This window comes from Myotis brandtii, unplaced genomic scaffold (assembly GCF_000412655.1).
Source record: "Myotis brandtii unplaced genomic scaffold, ASM41265v1 scaffold819, whole genome shotgun sequence".
Taxonomy (NCBI): domain Eukaryota; kingdom Metazoa; phylum Chordata; class Mammalia; order Chiroptera; family Vespertilionidae; genus Myotis; species Myotis brandtii.
The window spans coordinates 378887-402302 of NW_005371320.1; the positions used below are offsets into that span (position 1 = coordinate 378887).

The following is a 23416-nucleotide window of genomic DNA, read 5'->3' on the forward strand; positions in this document are numbered from 1 at the left end:
CGCCGGCTCCTGGGCGGTGCGAGGGGCCAGAGCCCGAGTGACACTGCTGTGACCACCCAAACGCTGCTGGGGGGACACGGCCGCTCCACCCACACACCTACTGGCTCGCTCTAAAGCCCGTTTCTAACAACAAAAGAAACACGTCGGTACCTGCTCCATGTTGTAGCCGTGCTTCTCCTTGGCGATGGCGATGTACTCGTCCACTGAAAAACAAGACAGGTGTGAACAGGGCCGCGGGCTTCGGCCTGCACGCCCAGGACAGGCCCCCGCGGGGCCTACAGGCAGAAGCCCCGCAGGACTCGCTGAAATATACTCAATATGAAAGCCCTTATCTCTGGATGGCAAAATTATGACTCTCTTTTCTAAACTTGGTTCTACTTATTTTCCATAAACAAGTATTTCTTTAGTACCTGAAAAATAATTATTTATAAATAAAAAAAACATTAAATTGGGGTTTGTTTTTAGGAGCCAAGGCTACAGAACAAGCAACCTATCGCTATAGTTTAAAAAACCTAAGAGATGAGTGATGTGAACCAGTGTCTGGTATTTGCTTTCAGGCACTAAGAAAACTGACCCAAAGATGAACCTGCTTCCACCTTATATTTTCTAGTCTTTTCTCCAGAAAAATAAGGCACTAGTCGTCTATAGCACTTCCTTATATTATCCATGTGTGACTTCTCTACGTAAATTACAAAAATAACACAAGCTCAAAACACCACTAGGCAGAACTGTATGCAACAGTGACATCCCCTTGGCCCCTGGCCCGTCCCGAGGCTCACTGGGTCCCCTCGGCCCCTGACCCGTCCCGAGGCTCACTCAGTCCCCTCGGCCCCTGGCCCGTCCCGAGGCTCACTCGGTCCCAAGGCTGCTCACTCGGTCCCCACGGCCCCTGGCCCGTCCCAAGGCTGCTCACTCGGTCCCCACGGCCCCTGGCCCGATGTGAACCAGTGTCTGGTATTTGCTTTCAGGCACTAAGAAAACTGACCCAAAGATGAACCTGCTTCCACCTTATATTTTCTAGTCTTTTCTCCAGAAAAATAAGGCACTAGTCGTCTATAGCACTTCCTTATATTATCCATGTGTGACTTCTCTACGTAAATTACAAAAATAACACAAGCTCAAAACACCACTAGGCAGAACTGTATGCAACAGTGACATCCCCTTGGCCCCTGGCCCGTCCCGAGGCTCACTGGGTCCCCTCGGCCCCTGACCCGTCCCGAGGCTCACTCGGTCCCCTCGGCCCCTGGCCCGTCCCAAGGCTCACTCGGTCCCCTCGGCCCCTGACCCCCGTCCTAGAAGGTCAGTTAGTTTCCCGAGAGGACAACTCGAGGCCGAGGGCCAGGCTCCAAGAGCTGTGCTCGCCCAGCTGCAGTGAGCGCGGGGCCCGGCACTGCGCAGTCCGGCCACAGCCCTGGCTCCCGCTGCGGCAGAAATGAAATCAGTTTTGAAAAAATAATTCAGACTCTTTTTCAGTGTGCATTCTAACGCCAGAGAAAATGTTTCTCCACTGACAGAGGGAAAAGGTCAGCTTAACTCAAACCGTAACTACGCACAGTGCAGCTCGCTGCTAACAGCAACACGAAGCATCCGCTTCCTCCTTTGACAGCCAAGTCCGCTCGCAGCAGGAAAACTCCAGGGCACCGGAGACTCAGTGAACTAAACCAGCGGCCGCCAACCTTTCGGACCTCACGGCCCAACAGTGGCCCACGGCCCACCGGTTGGCGACGCTGAACAAAATGACCTCAGGGCAGCCTTGGTGAGCACGCAGCAGGGACACATTTCTGCCTACATCCAGCTCTGCGAGCCACAACTGCCACACCACTGCCTCCCTGGGCCCAGCGCAGTCCCAGAGCGCAGTTCCAGTCCCCGCACCTGAGGCCTGCTGGGCGCCCGAGCAAGGTGGCCTGTAAAGTCACAGCGCCTGTCAAGTCACCGGCCGGCAGGAGTGGAAGTTACCTTGTGAAAGAATTCTATCTGACACCCTCTGGCAAAACACACTTGGTGCATTCTCTTCATTGTCCCCAGCTTCCAACAAAGATTAGCAAACAGCTGCTGAGTGGGTGCTGGGAGCTGTGGCATGGGGGGGGGGGCGCTCATGTGGGGGCTCCTTTCCCAGCAGGGCAGGGGCCGGGTTAGCCCTGGGGAGGAAGGCACAGGGCGCAGGTGGAGCCGGCTCTGGCTGACAGACGAGGCCTGGGCAGGAGTGGACACTCAGCACTGCGAGTCAGGTGGAGGCCGCGTCCCTTAGCAGCTCCCCGGCCTCCCCAGCGCATTCAGAATGAAGAGCGTCTGTACAAGCAGTGCTGCGGACCGGCCTTGCCTTCCTAGACGCCCTGTCCTCAGCTCCTCCTTTACTCATCAGGCCCATGGTGACCACCACCGTTTCTGGCACCCTGACTCCCCACCTCCCTGACGTGCCAGTAGCTGCTGGGAGGACATACTGAAAATGAAGTGCGAATTTTCAAAGCCTCCCTCGATTTTTCGGCCTAAGAAAATAAAATCCACTCACAAACAAAGGATGACCAGATGCAACGGATAAGAGATGAAACAGGAAGGGAGTGAGCCCCTGAGGCAGGGGGTCATCAAGGAAGGTGTGATCGACATGTCCTGGGGCCAGGAACTTTGCACCCAGCGCCCTGCCCTGCCCTGTCCTCCCCAGGGCGCAGGGGTCAGTACCGGAAGCCCCAGGGAGCAGGAAGCAGCAGACTTGCCTTGTGCGACTTAGCTGACCCCCAGCTTGTCTGTCAGAAGCAGAACTGCTCAGAGCTAAGTGCTCTCTGCTTCAGAAGCAGCCTGCCATTGCATAATGCAGTATTTTTAAAACTTGAAAATTCCCATGGAAACCACCGAGGAAAATGGTCCAATCTTAAATGATGATGCATAAGACATACATCACTCTGATCATTTAAGGAATTACACAGACTGTACATATTCTTTGCTTTGACAAGTACTTAATGTTATGGAAAGCACAGGTGACTGAGTTATGTTTTGGGGGTAACATCACTTAAAGGTAGTGTGTGCATGTGTGTGTGATTCATCAAGAAAATTTACAATACAGCCAGTAATCCTCCTATATAATAAAAGGCTAATATGCAAGTTGACCCATCAGCAGAATGACCAGTCGCTATGACATGCACTGACCACCAGGGCACAGATGCTCAAAGCAGAAGCTGCCCCCTGGTGGTCAGTGCGCTCCCATGGGGGAGCGCTGCTCAGCCAGAAACCGGGCTCATGGCTGGTGAGTGCAGAGGCGGTGGCGGGAGCCTCTCCCACCTCTGCTGCAGGCGGGTGGTAAGGAGCGAGGTGTCCTGGACTGTGAGAGCCCCTGACTGCAAGAGGGCGCAGGCCAGGACACCCCCCCCCCCAGTGCACAAATCTTGTGCACCGGGCCTCTAGTATTGTAATAACTACGTATGGTGCCAGGCTGGAAACATCAGGAGACACTTTGTCAAGTATGATTGTCTGACCATTATGCTGTACACCTGAAACTAATGTAAAACAATAGTGAATGTAAACTGTAGCTGAAAAATAACATTTTTAAAAAAGAAAATTCACAAACGCCTCATCAAGCATATATTGAGCTACCCTTACTATGTACAGAACGCTCTACTGAGTAGCAGGACAGACTACAGAAGATAAACTAACTGACTTCCTTCGGTAGCTTGAAACAACACACAGGTAACGAAAGAGAATACAGATTCCAAAATAACAGCACAGATGCAGATGGCAAGGGCATGCAGAGTGATCAGGAAATAATGATGACGATGATAATCGGGACGGCAGTTACACCGAGTGATGACAGCAGCTGACATCGGTCATTCACTGCCAGCCACTGCGCTAAGCTCGGCACAGGACCCTCTTTCTGATTCTCTCCAGTACTTCAGCTACCACCTCATTCCCAAAGGCCCGGAGAAGGCAGGGGATTTGGAAACTCAGGGTCTGACTCGGGACCTGGGCGCTGAACCTCTGTCCATGCCTCCCTCTCTCTGGAGGAACCGCCTCCACGGCGCAGAGAACAGATCAGGCCAGTCGCCCTGTGTATCCCGCGTGAACGAGGTTAAGGAAATAGCGCTCTGGCTGGTGAAGGAAGTGGTGAGAATGGGAGGTCACCGGCACCTGGCTGCCTTGTGCGAGGCCTCATTTGCTTCTATGTTCATGTTTAATCCAGGGCTACATGCCCTCAGTACCATTAGTAAGAGTCTCATTCAACTGCAAATGTAAGGAAGAATGCAGACGAAAACTGCCAGTCACCTAGCTCACCCGGCCCGGCCCTGGAACCCAGAGTCGGAACGCCTTGTGCCTGTGTATATCCCATGCAGAGCAGGAGCGGACACCATGAGGTGGGTGAGGACAAACTAGAGCTGTAATGCAGCTTTTTAAATGGTTTATCGTTATAACATTGGCAGTAGCATTAGGTACAGAAAAGGAGGCATGGCACCAATGTCTCTCTTCAAGAATATAATAAATATCAGGGCATCTCCTTTTATTATTAAAACACAAAATGAACAATCACTGTAACTCAGAATCCAAAGGCGCTTAAATCATGTAAGGAAAGCAATGATGCCACCTGGTGGGCATAACTACCACTACAGTTAACATTTCAATGAGACACTCCCCCACCCCATTCAGGGGAACAAGAGAGCACAAGACACAAGACAAGACTCTGCCAGAGTCTAATACAATGAGCCTGTGCTCCCTAGTCAGCAATGAAATACACTTTCTCTGTTAAAATGCTGTTTCTTCATGTAGCTTTGCTAAAATCCCACTTTGTAGAAAAAGCGCCCCCACCCTCCTGAACCCAGTAAATACGACACAACCCAGCCCAGTCCCGTAAACACCTGGATCAGGTGGAAATGAGAACTGTGAGCGCCCTGCCAAGCCTCCCACATCCGCAGGCAGCTCAGCACCTGCTGCTGCTCTGCACCCCGGCCGCCCTCCATCCAGGATCTGCGCGCATGACTGTAAGTTCACCCCGCCTCTGCACCAGTTCCCTTATCTTATGAGAGCAGCGTAGTTATGACCTTAAAAGTGTCTTCCATGGCTAACACTGTATGAGTAATCTCTTGAGTTTTAATGTTAAAGAGTAAAGTCAGCGAGTGACACACTCTCTCCTTGCGTCTCTCACATCAAGTCAACTTACTCATGACTCAGACCCTCGCAGGCAACTGCAAACTCACAATAATTTTGTTTGTTCTCATATGTTTTGCTTTGTACAATATGAGCTAAGAACGGAACCATGCTCAAACAAGGTCTGCATCTCCCTTTACTAAAGGCAACATTCCCCTACATGAGGGGGGTGGGGGGCCTCAGCCGCACAGCTGAGCGCCTCCTGGGGAAGAGCCTGACCCTGGTCCGTCCTTGGCGCACGGCTCTCCCTAACACCAGAGTGAGGCCAGGTCTCCTGCCTAGTCCCTCCGAGGCAGCGGGAGCAGAGACATACAAATGCAAGTGTTACAGAATGACTCCTTCCTACGTATTTGTGAGCGTCAGCTACAGGCGAGGGTGCAGTTTAGAACCCAGCATTCGTTTAGCAAGGGAAACCCACCGAGGCTGGCGCGCCGCTGGAACTCTGCTCCAACTCCAGTTCCCAGCCCCGACCTCTGAGCCACCTCATCCACTTCTTCCAATCCCACTCTTGGGCTCCACCCTGCTGTGTATATTCGTGTGCATAGCTGTATATGTGTATACATGTGTACATGCACACACATGCATGTATGTATTGTGGTGTGCACACATGTGTTACATACATGTGCACACACCTATGTGTTTGGTGTGTGCACGTACATGATGTATCCATGCACCTTGCGCGTGTGCCGTTTTATGAAGTATGCCGTGCTGTAATAACGAAAGGCGCACATGGAAGGACACAGCTTGGTGAATTTTCAGAAAACACGCACGCCTAGCTCCAGGAGAGAGCCCAGGGCACTGTAGGTGGTTGGGTCTGTTTTTCTAATGCTCGCAGGGATGATGATGGGCAGTGTTGAGAATCAATGAGGTAGAGCAAACAGTAATGTGGAAAGAGCATGGGTTTGATAACATTCCCCATTTCCATGTGATAAACATCTTCTCAACAAGCACAACATGTTTTAAGGTTTTGGTGCTGAAAAGACTATGACAACAGCAAAACCATAAGCACAAGAAGAATGTGGCTTGAGGCTTGTGAATTTGTGAATTTCAGCAAAAAAATGTCCTGTCAGTGACGAAAGAGGCTCTTTTTAAAAAGCACCACTTTCAGGGCCGCCTCCTGCTGAGGGCTCCAGCAGGGGAAAGGAGGTGGTCAGAGGCGGCTTTGAAAGCCCGCACGCAGGACTTCTATGGCTTGTGTACAATCTTGCGTCACCGGGCATTTGCCTTTGACCCCACCTCTCCCACCGATGCAGACGCTGGGCTTCCCTCACGCGGTCCGTCCTACACATGCGCACAGCCAGTGGGTCCTAAGGGAGAGGCCAGCGGCCACGGGAGGCCAGGCTACGGCCAGCACCTGGGGACCAGCACAAGGTTCTGCCCACCACAACCTTTACACAAGTCACTTGCCCTCTGTGGACCCGTTTCTCTAGCTGAGCTGCGGGGGGCATGGTGAGAACAGAGGGGCATACTGTTGGGAGGGGCACCTTTCCCCTGGTAAATCCTACTGTTTTCAATGCTTCAGTCTTAGGGGGATGGGGCTCTTCAGCCGTAAAGAAACCCGAGCTTTCAAAGCAGGCTGCAGAGGAAGAGGTTTTACAGCAACTAGTGTGTTTACACTTAGTTATTCTCCACGGATTCAGTCAGTCTTTCAGCCCTACTGTGTGTGCCCAATGTTGCTTATACAGCCATGATGAAAACAGTCTCTGCTTTGGTAGAACTCAGCGCCTGGCTGATGAATTACACAAACAATGAATTCCAACTGCCACACATGCAGAGAAAAAGAGCTATGAATGCACTTACCTGGGAAACCTGACCTGCAGAATCAAGGAAGGACTTTTGTTTCTACTGGACGGACACTGTCAGTTCCTGCTCACGCGTGTTATTTATAGTAGGAAAATGAAAGTATTTCAGTGGTCAAGAATGGGGACATGGTTAAGCAAATCAAGCCACATGCTGGAATATATTTGGGATCAAAATCCAGTTTAATTTCAATCAGGAAAATTAAAGTTGAAAAACTATTCTATACAAATGATCCATATGTGCTTAAAAGCAGAGTGCACACGCGCCTAGCGACAAGACGTGAAAGCAACACGTTAGCAGTGTTGTACCCACATGTTGAAGGGAAGGAATTCTAGGCTATTTAATAATAAAAACAAGCTCATGTGTATATGTAATTTCTTTTCTGAACCATTTGAGAGACTCATATGTTATGGCCCTGTATTCGTCTTAAATACTCAGCATACAGTTACTGGTATTAAATGCTCGGCATCTGTTTTCCAACAGTAGGTACATGTATCCTCTTAACCACAGAACAGGACATTTAACACTGAAACAGCAATCTGTGTCTGTGCCCCAATCTGGCCAACTGCGACAAAGTGTGCTTTATATGCTGAAGAACTTTTTTAACATTTTTATTTTTAAATATACTTTTATTGATTTCAGAGAGGAAGGGAGAGGGGAGAGAGTGAGAGAAACATCAATGATGAGAAAGAATCATCGATCGGCTGCCTCCTGCACGCCCCTTCTGAGGATCGAGCCCACCGAGCCAAACCGGCTAGGACTATGCTGAAGAATTTTAAAGTAAGTCCAGGTACTTCATCAATATGCATCCTTTAAAAAAGGCCATCAGCCCCAGCTGGTTGGGCTCAGTGGATAGAGCGTCAGCCTGCAGACTGGAGTCCTGGGTTCGATTCCGGTCAAGGGCATATGCCGGGGTTGAGGGCTCCATCCCTAGTGGGGGGTGTGCAGGAGGCAGCCGGTCAATGATTCTCTCTCATCATTGATGTTTCTCTCTCTCCCTCTCCCTTCCTCTCTGAAATCAATAAAAAATATATACATATTTTAAAAGGCCAACCTATTTTTTCACAAAACCACATGCCATTATCATACCTAACAAAAGCAGCAAACTTCCCTGGCATGAGAAACGATGTTATATGCACTGGCTCATCTAACAAGCAGCAGTCTTAGAGTCTCAATACTGAAGAGACCACGGGTACGTCACCCGCATCTCACTGGGAGGAGCATAAACCAGTCCGGCCACTTTGGGAAACAACCTGGCACTCATCTTAGAGCTGACACCTCCGCTCAGGATGGCTATCAAGACACAGGTCAAGGAATGTTCCAGCAGTGACGGCCGTCATGGTCAAAACGCAACAAACATGCACGAGAAGAGAGGATGAATCGGGACAACAACATTGTAAATTTAAAAGGATGAAGATAAGACTTGTTGATATGGTTAAAGGGCAAAGTAACCCTTGATTATAATGAGGGCTTCCGTCACAGTGTGTACATTTAGCTGTTTTGCTAGTAAGTTTTGCACATTTTGGCTAAAAGAGAATAAATAATACAAATAATTTTCACAGGCTAAAAAACAGCATTTTAATTACAAGTTTCAAGCTCTTTGATAGCCATCTATCTAATAATAGGATAATATGCAAATTGGTCAGGACAATGCCCCCTGCATTGGCCCAGAGACATGAGCTCGCATCCCCGACCCGGGCAACAGGCCCCCGGACGTGAGGCTCACGTCCCCGCCCCCCTGCGCCGGCCTGGGGGTCCACAGGCGCATGGAGGTCTGCAGGCCTCCGCCACGGCCCAGCCCGGGGGTCCACAGGCCTCCCTGGCTCCAGCCTACCTCTTTGGGGCAACCCATCGAGGAGCCCCGGATGGGTGGGCGGGGCCTACCTCTTTGGGGCGATGGATCACGGGGCTTCCGCACTGTGACAAGGTACAGACCAGGCTGGGGAACCCTCCCCCTGCCCCGAGTGCATGAATTTCCTGCACTCGGCCACTAGTCCTATATAATAAAAGCCTAATATGCTAAGTGTCCGGTCATCTGGTGACCGGTCGACTGTTCAACCAATCAAAGCGTAATATGCTAATGATATGCTAAGGCTGCTCAACCGCTCACTATGATGTGCACTGACCACCAGGGTTAGGTTACCTTGCTGCTGGGGTCCGGCTGATTGGGACTGAGTGAGATGGGTCTGAAATGCCCCGGAGCCCTCCTGCGGTCCCTCCCCAGCTGGCCAACCTCCTGTGTCCCTCCCCGGCTGGCCGGCCTCAATCAGCCCTGATGGGGACTGGGCAAGATGGGGCCAGACATGCCCTGGAGTCCTCCCGCGGTCCCTCCCTGGCCCCGATCTTGTACTGATGGGGTCCCTCAGCCTAGCCTGCACCCTCTTGAAATCCAGGACCCCTTGGGGGATGTCAGAGAGCCGGTTTTGGCCCAATCCTGCAAGCCACTCCCCTTGGGAGGGCGCCAGATGCAGGGCTCATGGCTGGTGAGTGCTGCTATGGCACGAGCCTCTCCCGATCGGGGCAGGGATGAGCAGGAGCAGCAGGTAGGAGCTGCAGGTGGCGTTGGACTGCGGGTTTCAGCCCCATCCCTGCAGGCCATCCAGAGGGACCACCCATGCATGAATTTGTGCACCAGGCCTCTAGTTTATTCATAAAGAGATGAAAACCAAGGCCAAAGTTAGCTTATCCCGCCCCAACCCCTGCATCCTCCAGTCACAGAACGGAACAGGTGAGAATGTGAAGTCCCGTTTTCCTGGGGGCAGTGAGCCCACAATCACCCCAGCAGTTCCCACTGAGACAAAGCTGCACTGGCCGGGCTAGGCTGCTCAGTCTTGTCTTCCTCCAGTGCCGGACACATCCAGCCGCTCAAATATTTACTGAGCAAAGGAATGGCCCCCAAATGGCCCAAGTTGTAAAACAGAGCCCCAAAGCCTGTACTTACCATCTCCATCCAGGAGTGCCCACCCCATCATTTGCTCGCTCACTGGACAGGTGGTCATGGTATGTCTCCCACATGCCCACAGAGGGCTGACGGAGAACTGAGCAAAGGGCCCGCCGCTGCGCTCGCCGGAGGAGATGCAGCAGTGCTAGGCCGGGTGATGGATGGGAGGAAGGAACCAGCACGTGGCCATTTTAGTGTGGTGAGAGGAGGCCTCGGAGAGCGCCGCTGCAGGATGGCGAGGAGTGGCTGGGAGGAGTCCTGCTTGGGGAGCATGCTGGGAGGTCCAGGAGGCAGAAGTCAGGTCGGGTCGGGCGATGCAGGGCCTGGTGCCCAACGGCCAGGTCTTTGGCTTGAAATTATAGCGGACTAGAATGTTCTGAATAGACCTCTGACATTCACCACATGTTCATGTGAAAGTTTAGGCATTTACATTGACTACGTAACTGAAACTTCCACACACAGTGTACCTGGAAATGTGTGAAGGACATGCACTGACATAGAACAACTTCCATGTACACTGCAGGTCTCAGGCGGGTCTCACTCCCAAGAAAGTAGACTTATTTTAAAGTCTCGAATTTGCCTTTGGTTTTTGACCAATTTTAAATTCGGTGTGTCTAGCATGTTACATGTGTTAGTTTCTTTCTCTACAGTCACTAGTCAGCCAGCGTTAACCACCACCGAGCCAGCCTGACTGGCATAGCGCATGAGTGCTGTCCCTGCCTATTCAAGAGGCCGGTGCTTCTCACCGTTGCACCAGTTTCTCCTCATTGTCATAAATAAAAACAAAATACAATCAGTCACTTAAATAACTGCAAAAGCACCCATTAGGCACGACCTATGAACTACATAACGCGTAAATCCACGAGGACGACCCTCTCACTGATTCCCAGCAGCCCCTGCGGCAGAGTCGAGGAGGCGCTTCTTTGGGAAACCACCAGCAGGGAGCGAGGCTGACACGCAGGCCTCCCCTCCAGCGCCAAGTCAGCTCTTTCCAACCCTCCCTTCAAAAGAATCAAACAGTAACAAATCACCTTCAATATTCCCTTTCCTGTCCTGTTCTCTCTTCTACAGCTCCTTGCTAAGAATTCTCTCAGGCCACAGTTTTCTATTAGATTTGACCACACTTGCTTTGGTAAACTTTTTTTGTTTTTCCTTCAAACGGTAAAATGAACCAGACTGTGACTAAGAGCTGGCCTAACTCTAAATACATTTCAGAGACAAGATTATCTAGTAAACACACCTTTTGAGATCCCTTGTTTAACCCTCAACTGCTTCTCTACACAGAGTGCAAACCGCAGGTAGGTCTCCGTGGGAGTGGAAGTACAGGTACTGCACCCAGCCCAGCAGCCACCCGGAGGGAGGAGACTGCCAAAGCCATTGGGCGGGGAGAGCAGGGCGGGCATCCAGGTGCAGATCATGTGGAGGAGCAGGGAGGCCCCGAGGGAGGGCAGCCTGGAATGGGGTGGGGAGGAGCAGGGAGGAGCACCCCTGCAGGGGCAGCTGCACACATCACAACAGGGCTGGCGGACGAGGGAGCAGCACCAAGTGCCTGGCAGTGTCGCACTCCCCTGTGGGTCAAGGATGGAGCAGTGCTGATGAACAGACAGGAGCACCCTGCTTAAAGGCAGCTAAAGGCCCCTGGGCCAGCACCGAGCCACACTCCTATGGCCTCATCTCCTTTGAGCAAGTTCAACCACTCCTGACACTGCTGCCTTCACAGCCACTCAGAACAGCACTGGCCTAGTAAGAGCGTCAGATTCTCACCGGGAAGTGCACGACGGCTTACTCACAGGGAAGCCTCCAGTCCCAGGCCCTCCAGTCCTCCCACTGCTCCCCAGTCCCCAACTCCAGCCCCTCCCCACGCCCCCCAGGCCCCAGCTCTGCTCTAAACCACAGGCTGTCAAGAGCTTTCTAATGTAAATTATTTTGCTCCTAACTAAAATCCCTCAAAAATCCTCATCCCTGTAAGAAGTCTGCCTGCCTTTCCAGCGTCATTGCTTCTCATTCCCCAGGGACAACATGTGTCAGAGCCAGGCTGGCCTCCAAAGTGAAGTGTGCATTTCCTCCCCACGTCTGCACGTCTGTGCAAATGCCAGTCTTTCTTCTGTCTAGAATGCACTGGTGTCCCTTGCCCAGCCAGCGAACTCATTCATTCCTCAATATTTTACTTAAATGTCAACGGTTTCCACCGCTTCCCTCCGTGCTACCCAGGAAACTAGAGCACTTCCTGCTGGGTCCCAAGGGAGCATCAGAGCACCAAGCACAGAGGAGATGTTGACGCTAAAATAACATGAGCATCAACTGTCCGTTCAACGCGCGGACACTTGTAGTTCCTCTCACTGTGCAACTCGATTCCACCACAGGCTTCAGCCTCCCTCCACTCCACGGCGCCTGAATCTCATGGCAGTGTTTCAGTGATTTTCCACAGTCACTTACTATACTATTTACAACTATTGTTCTCCTCTATGTTACTTGAAATTAGTTACATTTCCTCTACATGAAATGTCTCTACAAGGCCCATTTTCCAGGCATCCCCAAAGGTTGTATCTTAGACACGGCCCAAAGCAATCAGTGTGCTATCAGTATTCAATTACCGATTATTTAATGAAGCAGGATGGGAAGGCAGATGTGTGTAGTCACGCAGGCTACAGACCAGAAGTCTAGCTGAAACTTGGCTACTAACTAGCTGTGGAACCTTAAGCATCAGACTGAACTGTTTTCAACACCTGAAAAGCAAGAGTTAGACTAGAAGAAATTTGTTTACATAGTCATTTTTCCCCCTTTCTCCACTAGAATATAAGCTTCCTGTCACCCTCACTCCTGATGCACTAAGATTCGCCTAGAAGAATAAGGACATGAGCCAGGAACACTGAGAAAAATAAAATGGTACCAAATCAACCGATACACCAACGAAATAAATCCAGAGTCCAGACATAAACCAAAGTACATATGAGTTTAATGTAAGTGAAGGGCAAGAGTTCAATGTTCCAGGTAACAATGGTGTGAACAAGGAGGGAGGACAGAAGAAACATAGGTATGCATGTCCATAAAATTGAGGGGGGCCTGCTCTTACAATGACTGTACACTAGAAGCCACAGATAAGATTAATAAATTTAACTAAAAATAATTTTTAAAACAACAACAAATAAAACAAAAAATAAGTTTAGGTTGACTGCTATTTACAGAAAAATTAAAAAGTCAAAATACAAAGATGCTCAACCTCCATAATAATTAATGAAAATCCTTCCCTTATCAGCTCAGCAAAGTTTTAAGGAATTCATATGCTCCACAATGAGCTGCATCTCACACCCAGTAGGATGACTACTATAAAGCAAAACAGAACAAAACAAAACAGGAAGGAAGGGCTGACCAGGATGTGAGAACTGGAACCCTTGTGCAGTTAGGAGTGTAACATGGAGCAGCCGCTGTGGCAACCAGCATGGTGGTCCCTCAGAAAATTAAAAAGCCAGCATTAGCAAACCCAGCAACCCCACTCCTGGATGCACGCCCAAGAGAGCTGAAAGCAGGGTCTGAAGAGGTGTTTGCACACCCACGTTCACGGCTGCACGATTCACAGCAGCCACAAGTAACAACCACCCAAGGGCCCGTTGATGAATGAGAGACAAAGCGTGGTCTCCCACAGAACGGGCTATCATTCACCTACAAGAAGGCAGGGCGTGGAGACGTTATGGTGCGGATGAACCTGGAGGACATTTTGCTAAGTAACTAAGCCAGTCACACAAAAACAAGTACTGCATGAATCCACTTACATGAGGGACCTAGAGTAGCTATTTCACTGAGTCAAAGGGGATAGGTGGTTCCTAGGGGTTGGAGGGAGAGGCAGACGTAGAGTTGTTATTTTCGGGGACAGTTTCCGTTTTGCAAGATGAAGGGAGTTCTGGAAGCTGGTTGCACAATAATGTGAATGTACTTAATAACAGTGAACAGTACACTTAAAAATAGGTAAGATGATAAATTTTATGTTGTGTTTACAATTTTAATTGTAAAATATTTTTTAGAGAAAATAATTTACCCAGTGTTAGGGAGGTTTTGGAAAATAGGCACACTCATCTTTAGACAAAATGTGGAAAAGTCCATAAAACTTAAATGCATGCACCATTTGAACTCCAAGGATATTCCCTGCAGCGCTGTTCAGAAATGCTTAAAACTATGAAACACCCACATTATCCTACCTAATAAAGAGGGGGTATGCTAATTGACCCTCACGCCACAGCCAATAAAGAGGGAATATGCTAATCGACTGCCCCGCCTTCAAAGATGGCAGTGCCCACAGCCACAAGATGGCAGCGCCCAGTCCCCTCAGCCCTGCCAGGGCGGCAAGTGCGCGACAAGGCCCGCCCCCAGGCAGGCCCGGCCTTGCCATGCTCCTGCCTCCAGAGTCCCCAGTCCCCTCAGCCCCCCAGCTGCCGAGGGCCACCAGAGGCTCAGGTAACCAGGGCCGGTCTAGCTTGCGCTGTCAGCAGTGGCAGCAGCAGAGGTGTGATGGGGCGTCACCTTCCCCTGATCACCAGGTCGCCTCCCGCCCCTGAGGGCTCCTGGACTGTGAGAGGGGGCAGGCCAGGCTGAGGGACCCCCCCACATCCAGTGCATGAATTTTCATGCACCAGGCCTCTAGTGTGACATAAAAACATACACCAAGATATGTTCATAGAAATTAACAGGCACCCAGAAATTTAACATAACAGCAGCTAACTTGGGAGACGTAGAATATTTAAGTGTGCATGCATTCTTTTCTAGTTTAGAAGGAAATAAGCCACACACCTATTAGAGTGGCCCAAACACTAACGTCAGTCGCTGGTGAGGGCGCGAAGCAGGGAAGGCATGGAGCAGCCCCTTCGGAGGACAGTTGGCAGCTTCTCACAGAACGAAATGTACTCTTACCAGACAGCCCAGCACTCCTGTTCCTAGACATCTGTCCAAAGAGTTGAAAACTTATGTCCACAAAACTTTTGCCCACATAAAAACCTGCACACAGATGTTTACAGCAGCTTTATTCATATTTGCCCTTGAATAGATAAACTGTGATACATCCAGACAGTGGAATACTGTACAGCACTAAAAGAAAATGAGCCATAAACATGAGCTAAAAAGACATGGAAGAATCTCAAATGTACATTATTACTAAGTCAAAGCAGCCACTCTGAAAAAGGTTATACGTACTGTATGATTCCAACTATATGGAATTCTGGAAAAGGCAAAATTATGGAGACAGTAAAAGAGCAGTGGCTGCCAGGGAGGCCTGCAGAGGCAGAGCACAGAGGACTCAGTAGGCCACAATGATGGGTACGTGGCATACATTTGTCAAAACTTATAGGGCAACCTTTGAGATCTTGCTCCCCATAATATAGTCAGTTTGGCTCAACTAAATTCTTATAAAAATTCAAAACAACAACAAAAACCTTATAGAATATACAACACAAGAGTGAACCCTAATGTCACTCCAGCCTTTGGGTGATAATGATGTATGAGTGTAGGTCACTGTAGTGATGTGCCACGCGGGTGAGGGACGCCCATCGTGGGGAGGCTATGGCTGTGTGGGGACCAACAAATCTCTACTTTATGCTCAATTTGACTGTGGACCTAAAACTGCTCTAAAAATTAAATCTATTTTTTTAAAAAAATAAGAAAAATAAGAATAATATATTTGCTCTTTGTCCTAGAATAGGAATTGATCCTAAAGAAATAAGAATGTTCACTACCGTACAGCTTTTTAAAGAGTTTTAAAAAGGATCTAAAAGATTTCAAATATCCACCAATAGGGAATTTTGTTTGAAAAAATAATAAAAGACTAAGTTATGATACACCTATACCTATTAAAAATTAGGTACATTTATTGAGACAGAACCAAGTCCCACATGTACTGATAAGAGCAAATTGCTGAACAGCTCATATTTTGTGATAAAAAGTTTTAAAATATTAGCAAAAGCATATCTATTGTAAATAGTAACTATAAGAGGGCTTTACCTGTCTACATTACATGTTCTGTATTGCCTGAAATCACTACAATAGCATTTACTTTTATGACCACAAAGTAACTGTGTGAACTTGCAGTAACCCTAAGAGGCAGAACTTCAGCAGCTACTTGAGAAGAAACAAATGTAGGACTTGCACAGGGGACCTCAGTTAGAAATCTACGCAAGCTCAAAATTACCCCATTTCTCCGCAGAATCAGAACCAACAATGGACAACCAACGCTTTCATATTCTTTCAAAATAAAAAAGACTTCTTTTCTGCCTATATATCGGGGGAAAAGACAGATGGCAGAGAAATTATTGGTGCTGTTTGCATTAACACTATAATCACATCTTAAGGCCTATGATTAGACTATTAATCAAGGAGTATGATTCCCAAAGCTCCACAAACCAGCACCTGCTGACAGGAACCACACTCACACTTTAGCAGATAAATAAATTCCCGTCAACCCACATTCCATTCCTAGGGATATAGCCTAAGCAAATACTAAAAACACAAAAAATAAAACAAAATAAGAGGACAAAGCTCTATCGTTCAGTTTTTCGCTACAGCCTTCTTTTACAAAAGCAACAAATTAGAAGCAATCTAACTATTCCAGAGAAGAATGGTTAAGTACACTGATATGCCCACATGATAGAAGAGCCCACAGCTATTAAAATGTGTACAAGAGCCCTAGCTGGTTTGGCTCAGTGGATAGAGCGTCGGCCTGCAGACTGAAGGGTCCCGGGTTCGATTCTAGTCAAGGGCACATGCCCAGGTTGTAGGCTCGACCCCCAGTAGGGGGTGTGCAAGAGGCAGCCGATCAATGATTCTCATCATTGATATTTCTATCTCTCTCCCCCTCTCCCTTCCTCTCTGAAATCAATTTTTAAAAAATGTGTACAAGACATTCACAACATGGGAAATGCTGAAGTCAGTGTTCAGAAGACAGTGCACACACATACAGCAGGTCCTGGAATAACATCATTTTGTTACAACGTTGATGCGGGGGAGGGGCAGGCAATAATTGATTCCTGCCCAGGGCCTTGCACAGGAAGTGAATGGCATGTCTACACAGTCCCAGTGGGAATGTGTTAGTGGTTGTGAGGTCACCTGAGATGGGAGGATGTCTAGGGTGGTCCCACCTTGCACCCTGAGCAGCCAAGAGAGGGTCCAGCCACCTGTGATCCTGAACTGGAATCAGTGGGTTGGAAAATCATTAGCTAATTTGTTTTTATTCATCATTCTTAGATGTCTGTGTAACTCACATTTATTTCAATGTCTAATATTAATGTTTTGCCCGGCCAGTGTGCCTCAGTGATTAAGCATCGACCTATGAACCAGGAGGTCACAGTTTGTTCCGGTCAGGGCACATAGCAGGGGGCGTGCAGGAGGCAGCCAATCAATGCTTCTCTCTCGTCACTGATGTTTCTATCTCTCTCTCCCTTCCCTTCCTCTCTGAAATCAATATATATATATACATATACATATATATATATAAAATATACTTTATTGATTTTTTTACAGAGAGGGAGAGGGATAAGAGTTAGAAACATCAATGAGAGAGAAACATCCATCAGCTGCCTCCTGCACACTCCCTACTGGGGATGTGCTCCCAACCAAGGTACATGCCCTTGACCGGAATCAAACCTGGGACCCTTCAGTCCACAGGCCAACGCTCTATCCACTGAGCCAAACCGATTAGGGCAAAAAAATATATATTTTTTAAAAAGGAATGTTTTGGGTTTTCATTTAGAAGTTTTGTACAATAACTTAACTCTTGTTCTATCAACTAGCCTGGGGTACAACTGGTTTTGTTATACTCTGTTTTTTGCTTAAAGTCGCAGTTGCCAAGAACCTATTGATGATGTTAAGTGAAGGCTCACTGTATACAACCACATGGACAGACATGCCATCACCTCACTTATACAAATACTAGAGGCCCGGTGCATGAAAATTCATGCACTGGAGTGGGGTGGTCCCTCAGCCTGGCCTGCCCCCTCTCATAGTCCGGGAGCCCTCAGGGGCGGGAGGTGACCCGTCGATCAGGGGAAGGTGACGCCCCACCACACCTCTGCTGCCGCCACTGCCAGCAGTGCAAGCCTCAGCTGGCCCTGGTTACCTGCACCTCGTGCTGGCCCTGGGCGGCTGGGGGGCTGAGGGGACTGGGCGCCACCATCTTTGAGGGTGTGGCAGTCAATTAGCATATTCCCTCCTTATTGGTTGTGGGTGCCGCCATCTTTGTGATGGTGTGAGGGTCAATTAGCATATCCCCGCTTTATTAAATAGGATGCACAGAGGGATAAGGATTACAAAAACACCCCAAGATGTTTAACAATTATCTCTGGATAATGAAATAATGAGTGAACGGTTTCTTTATTCTTTTCTGTGTCTTCTGAACTTTCAACAAAATATACAAATAATACTTTTAAATTGGTTTTTAAAGTTTTAACCATTACAGGAAGGGCTTATGTTAAAGCTAAATTTCACTGTAGCCAATACCATTGTTTTAAAATCTATTAACTTTTCATATTCTGTTCTTTTCTTCTGCATAAGATAATATTAAAATCAAACTCTGGCTCCAAAGATGCCGACAGGGAACCCACAGCAGAAGGCACTGACAGCGTGAGCTGTAATAACAGGATCGTGGCTGAAATGCAGAGAGGACTGGAGCTCGTGAACTCAACTCTCGAGATGCATTTAGAACATGAACCAAGGGGTAGAACCAGCAAAGCTGGACGGGCTCCCCGTCTACCGTCTGTTAGCGCCCAAGATTCTGACAGGGAGAGTCAAGATGAAGGAGTGGTTTTCTTTCAGAAACAATTCTGCCAAAAACATGGAATGCAAGTAATTTAAAATATTCAAGACATATGCATAACTGACTCCAAATTGCCTTAGTATGCCTTGTATGATAGGATATAAGAACTACCCCCATCTATGTAATGTTTGGCTGACACTCAAGACAAAACCTCACATATTCAATATCCCACTATTTTCTGATTGTACCAAAAAATTAACAACCAGAAAATTATTTCACTCTTTAAAAAAAGCATTTACACTTTAAAAATTGGGATGAGGTACAATTTCCTCCTTCTTAAAGATGTTTCTACAGCTACTAAAAAAACTTGCATTTGTAAAATAGTTGATAAAAAAATCTTCCTCTGGCCCTGGCTGGTTTGGCTCAGTGGATGAAGCGTTGCCCTGCAGACCAAAGGGTCTCGGGTTCAATTCCGGTCAAAGGCATGTACCTTGGTTGCAGGCTCCTCCCCAGCCCGGGCTCTGTTCGGGGGCATGCAGGAGGCAACCAATCAGTGTGTTTCTCTCCCATTGATGTTTCTCTCTGTCCTTCCCTCTCTCTTCCACTCTCCCTGAAAATCAATGAAAAAAATGTGCTCGGGTGAGGATCAACAACAACAATCTTCCTCTGGATTGTGCAAGAAGGGAGAAGGGACCACAGAGAAGACATGGTATGTGGTATTAATCAGACTTGGCTTCTTTCTCTCCTGCTTCACCGGACACTGGCCTCTCCTCCTTTTCAGTTCCTCCGTTTTCCGTAGGCAGATCTTCAGGTTCCTGGTCAGCCACTTGGCCTGCTTTTCCTTTGCTCCCCTTTCCCTTCCGTATGCACTTTTTTGTCTGCAGATTCATCCTTTCCTGCCACCTTTTTTGGCTTCATTCCCATTTTTTTTTTTTTTTTGCAGGAGCAGGTTTGGCTGACAGCCTTGCTGACCTCCTCCTTTGCTGCCTATAGGGGGAGCTGACCTTCCTCTTGGGCACCATGGAGGTGGCATGCAGCTGAGGGCCTGAGAACTGAGGCTGCCTAGAACCTTTGAGAACCTGGGTTGACTGGCCGCTGCCACTTCTCCAGCCACCCCAGCTGCCCAAGCTGCTGGGACCCACAATGGGGGGCGGTGGGAAAACCATCTGAAACCGGATTGGGAGCCCACTCCCCCCGCTCCCCAACTATTCTTAATATTCAGTTCTGGGCACCATAATTTAAGATGGGCAATGTCACCCTGGCTGGTTTTGCTCAGTGGATAGAGCGTCAGCCTGTGGACTGAAGGGTCCCGGGTTCCATTCCAGTCAAGGGTACATGCCTGGGTTGCGGCTCAATCTCCAGTGGGGGGCATGCCTCCCTTCCTCTCTGAAATCAATAAATATATGTGTAAAAAAAAAAAAAGATGGGCACTGTCATCAAATACAATATATCCAGGAGGGCAACGGAGATAAAAAGAGACCCCAAAATCAAACCATCTAATAACCCTTAGGGTTTAACTTGCAGTGGGATGGCCAACACGGTAGGACAACAACATCTCAGAGATGTTAGGGAGCAGGTTAGTGAGCAGAGTTCAAGAAAACAGAGCGCTCAGACAGCAGCTTTTCAGCGCTCTGGTAGAAAGAACATGTACAAAAATGGAACCGGGTGCTTTTGTAAGTTACTACAAGTGCTTAAAAAAGAGAGGGAGTACTTTAGGTCCTCCCCACAGTGAAGGCATCAGGAATGCCAACACACTTTCTTCTGCTGCTCTGTTCTCCATTATAAACTCATCAAGCAGCAATCTGATGAAGGCAAAATCCAGGCACTCTTACAAGCAGATTATACTGAGACTAGAGGCCCAGTGCACAAAATTCATACACAGGTGGGGTCCCTAGGCCTGGCTGGCGAACAGGGCCGATCAGGTTCCCCGCCTCTCCGCCTCCTCCTTCCCTCGTCGTATGTGCGCTGCCACTGCGCAGTTCCCCGCCTCCCCGCCCGCATCTGCCTCCACCCACCCCTGGTTCCCCATCACAGCCCAGGGCCCGGTTCCAATCGGGCGATTGGGACTTGCCAGCCGCGGGGAGGGACCTGGAGGTTGGCCAGCAGGCCCCATTGGCGATCAGGGCACCTGCAGGTTGGGGGCAGCTCCCCCGTTGAACATCTTCCCCCTGGTGGTCAGCGCATGTCATAACAACCGGTCACTTAGGCATATATATATATATAGATAGATAGAGAGAGAGAGAGATAGATAGATAGATAGATTTTTTGTTTGTTTGTTTTTTGGTCTCTAAATCATTTATTTCCTACTGGCTCCTAACCACTCACCTGCCTGCCTGACTGATCGCCCCTAACCACTCTGCCTGCTTGCCTGATCGCCCCTAACTGCCTCTGCCTCGGCCCCCGCCACCATGGCTTCATCTGGAAGGACGTCCAAAAGGTTGTTCGGCTGTCCAGTGTAATTAGCATATTATACTTTTATTATTATAGATTATTGTTGCTAAATTTAGCATTAGTAAGAGCAGTTCAGTTTCCCACGTTCCAGGGAGGATATTATACCAAAAAGGATCCTTCTTGACCAAAATTAAACATGTTTCTTTACCATAAGAGCTCTTTGCATCTTAAATGCTAACACAGATCCTGAGTACAAGAGGTGGGTATTTAACATGCAGCATTGTCACACTGCTTGGCAGTAATGTGTTCACACGATTTAATGCTGCAGAACATAATGTGGGAAACCCTCGTCAAAGCCTAAGAGTCCAGCCTCTGCTCACAACTTAACAGTTTTCTGATGAGCATTCACCACTGATTGGTTTTTAAAGCCCTGTCCTGTTTTATCAAATTGATTATTAGCTTTTTTTATTGGTCAAAGACCCTTTTGAAAATCCAATGTCATTTCTCCAGAAAAACTTTGCATGTGATTTCCAAGTTCCCATTAATTCCATCCAGACCCCCACTAAAAAATTCTCAAAGGAAATTTAGTTTTTCTTTTTGTTTTAATATATATTTTTATTTATTTCAGAAAGGAAGGGAGAAGGAAAGAGAGATAGAAATATCAATGATGAGAGAGAATCACTGATTAGCTGCCTCCTGCATGCCCCCTACTGGGGATCAAGCCTGCAACCCAGGCATGTGCCCTGACCAGGAATCGAACCAAGGACCCTTCAGTCTACAGGCTGACGCCCTATCCCCTGAGCCAAACCAACTAGGGTGGAAATTTAGTTTTTCTTCTCTCTTTTAAGTTATGAAGAAAATAAAAACTTTGAAAATGGCAAAGGTACGGTAATATATCAGATATAAAATTATTTTTGAATGGTATCATTTGAGCAAAAGGGACAGAAAATTTGAAAAAGCAAACTCTGAAAATACAACTAATATTACTAATAGCTTTAGGTCCCCTACCTGCCCCCCCTCCAACACAAATCCAAAGTAGCCCAGAATAGTCATCCTAGTAAGATTTTAAACACATGAAACAAACAGCCAATTCCAAAGTTTTACTTCTAGCTAGGCTTAAGTCTTGTATTACGATGCCCATTCCAAAATCTCACATTTGACCTTTGTAATCTTTCAAATTAGAAATCTGTTCAACTCTTCATCTTTATAACCCTATAAACTCCCAGCTGATGGAGTTACACATTGCATTATGATGTTCCTTTCCCTCTAGGCCTTTCCTCCTAGTTACTTCCGTTTTAGCTTGTACAGCATTTTGAAAAAAGCAGATTGTGAAATCACAGGTTAGAAATCTTTCAATCATCATGACAGGCCACAGTAAAGATATATACTTTCAAACTCTTGAAATTATTTTAAAAATGTAAGAGAACTGTCATATATGTAGGGACTTTCAGCTACAAAACTTATTTAAAACTTTGCATTAAGAAAGACGGTGAAAAATAAAGGTGCTTTAAAACTTACGTTTTGCTTCTGATAGATTCTGATTAGGCGACCAGACCAGCATGCCAAGATTGTCTCGTTCTTGACTGCGTCTTGCTAATTTGGCTTGGTAGAAATAAAAAGAGAGAATGCTTATTGTAATTTAACAGACATGTGAAGCAATGATCAACAACACGGCTCTGATCTTCTAAGCTCAGACCCTGATGCCATCACCCACCCTGGACTGAACTCCGCCAATGGAGCCTGCATACTCACCACCACCACAGGTGATGGGGGCGTGGAGCAGGCTCTGAAGTCCCCGGAAACATTTCTAAGTCTTTTCCTACGTTATTACTTATTTAACAAGCAGGTGTCATTATTATCTCATACTATTAGGTAAAGAAACTAAACGGGTCACTCAGCTGGAAGGACGTAGTCAGGAATGAACTCAGACTGGCTCGGCGCCCAAGGCTTAAAGCGCTGTACACGAGGATGCTGTTTTCAGACATGGGACATCCAAAAGGGAAGCTGCTCCAAGATCCTCTTAAAACACGAATCCTTCCAGTGTGCTTAGCATACCCTCACCCTTCTCTGCCAGTGTAACTTTTGGGTGGCTTGACAACAGGAATCCAAAGATTCCTTCAAAAACTTTATTAAAGAATAACTTACTAAAAAGATTTAACTTGAAAGGAAACTTCTGAAGTACATTCAAATTCTTAAAAATCTGTGATACAAAACAACAGTCCCACAGGTTTACAGGTGCTATAAGAAAGAAGGAAATCTTGCCATTTGTAACAACAGAAATAGACCCAGGGTGTATTATGCTAAATGAAATAAGTCAGACAGAGAAAGAGAAATACCATATGACTGTGCTCATATGTGGCATCTAAAAAAGAAAATAAAGAAACAAACTCATAGCCCTAGCCGGTTTGGCTCACTGAATAGAGCAT

At 47.7% G+C, this 23416-nt stretch overlaps 1 protein-coding gene across 2 annotated transcripts in view; it reads right to left on the reverse strand.

Annotated features, from left to right (window-relative positions):
- Positions 1-23111, reverse strand: part of RCOR1 (REST corepressor 1) — a 43474-nt gene extending 20363 nt beyond the window's left edge. Inside the window, exons 1-3 of one of the 2 annotated variants that reach the window (XM_014531626.1) lie at positions 22743-23111; positions 22509-22592; positions 151-203 (exon numbers count right to left, since the gene is read on the reverse strand). In XM_014531626.1, coding sequence (XP_014387112.1) covers positions 151-203; positions 22509-22551 — 96 coding nt within the window. In that variant the 5' untranslated portion in view covers positions 22552-22592; positions 22743-23111. Of the gene's footprint in view, positions 1-150; positions 204-22508; positions 22694-22742 lie in introns of those variants that run through there. The other variant, XM_014531625.1, reaches the window with a different exon arrangement.
- Positions 23112-23416: the final 305 nt, after the last annotated feature.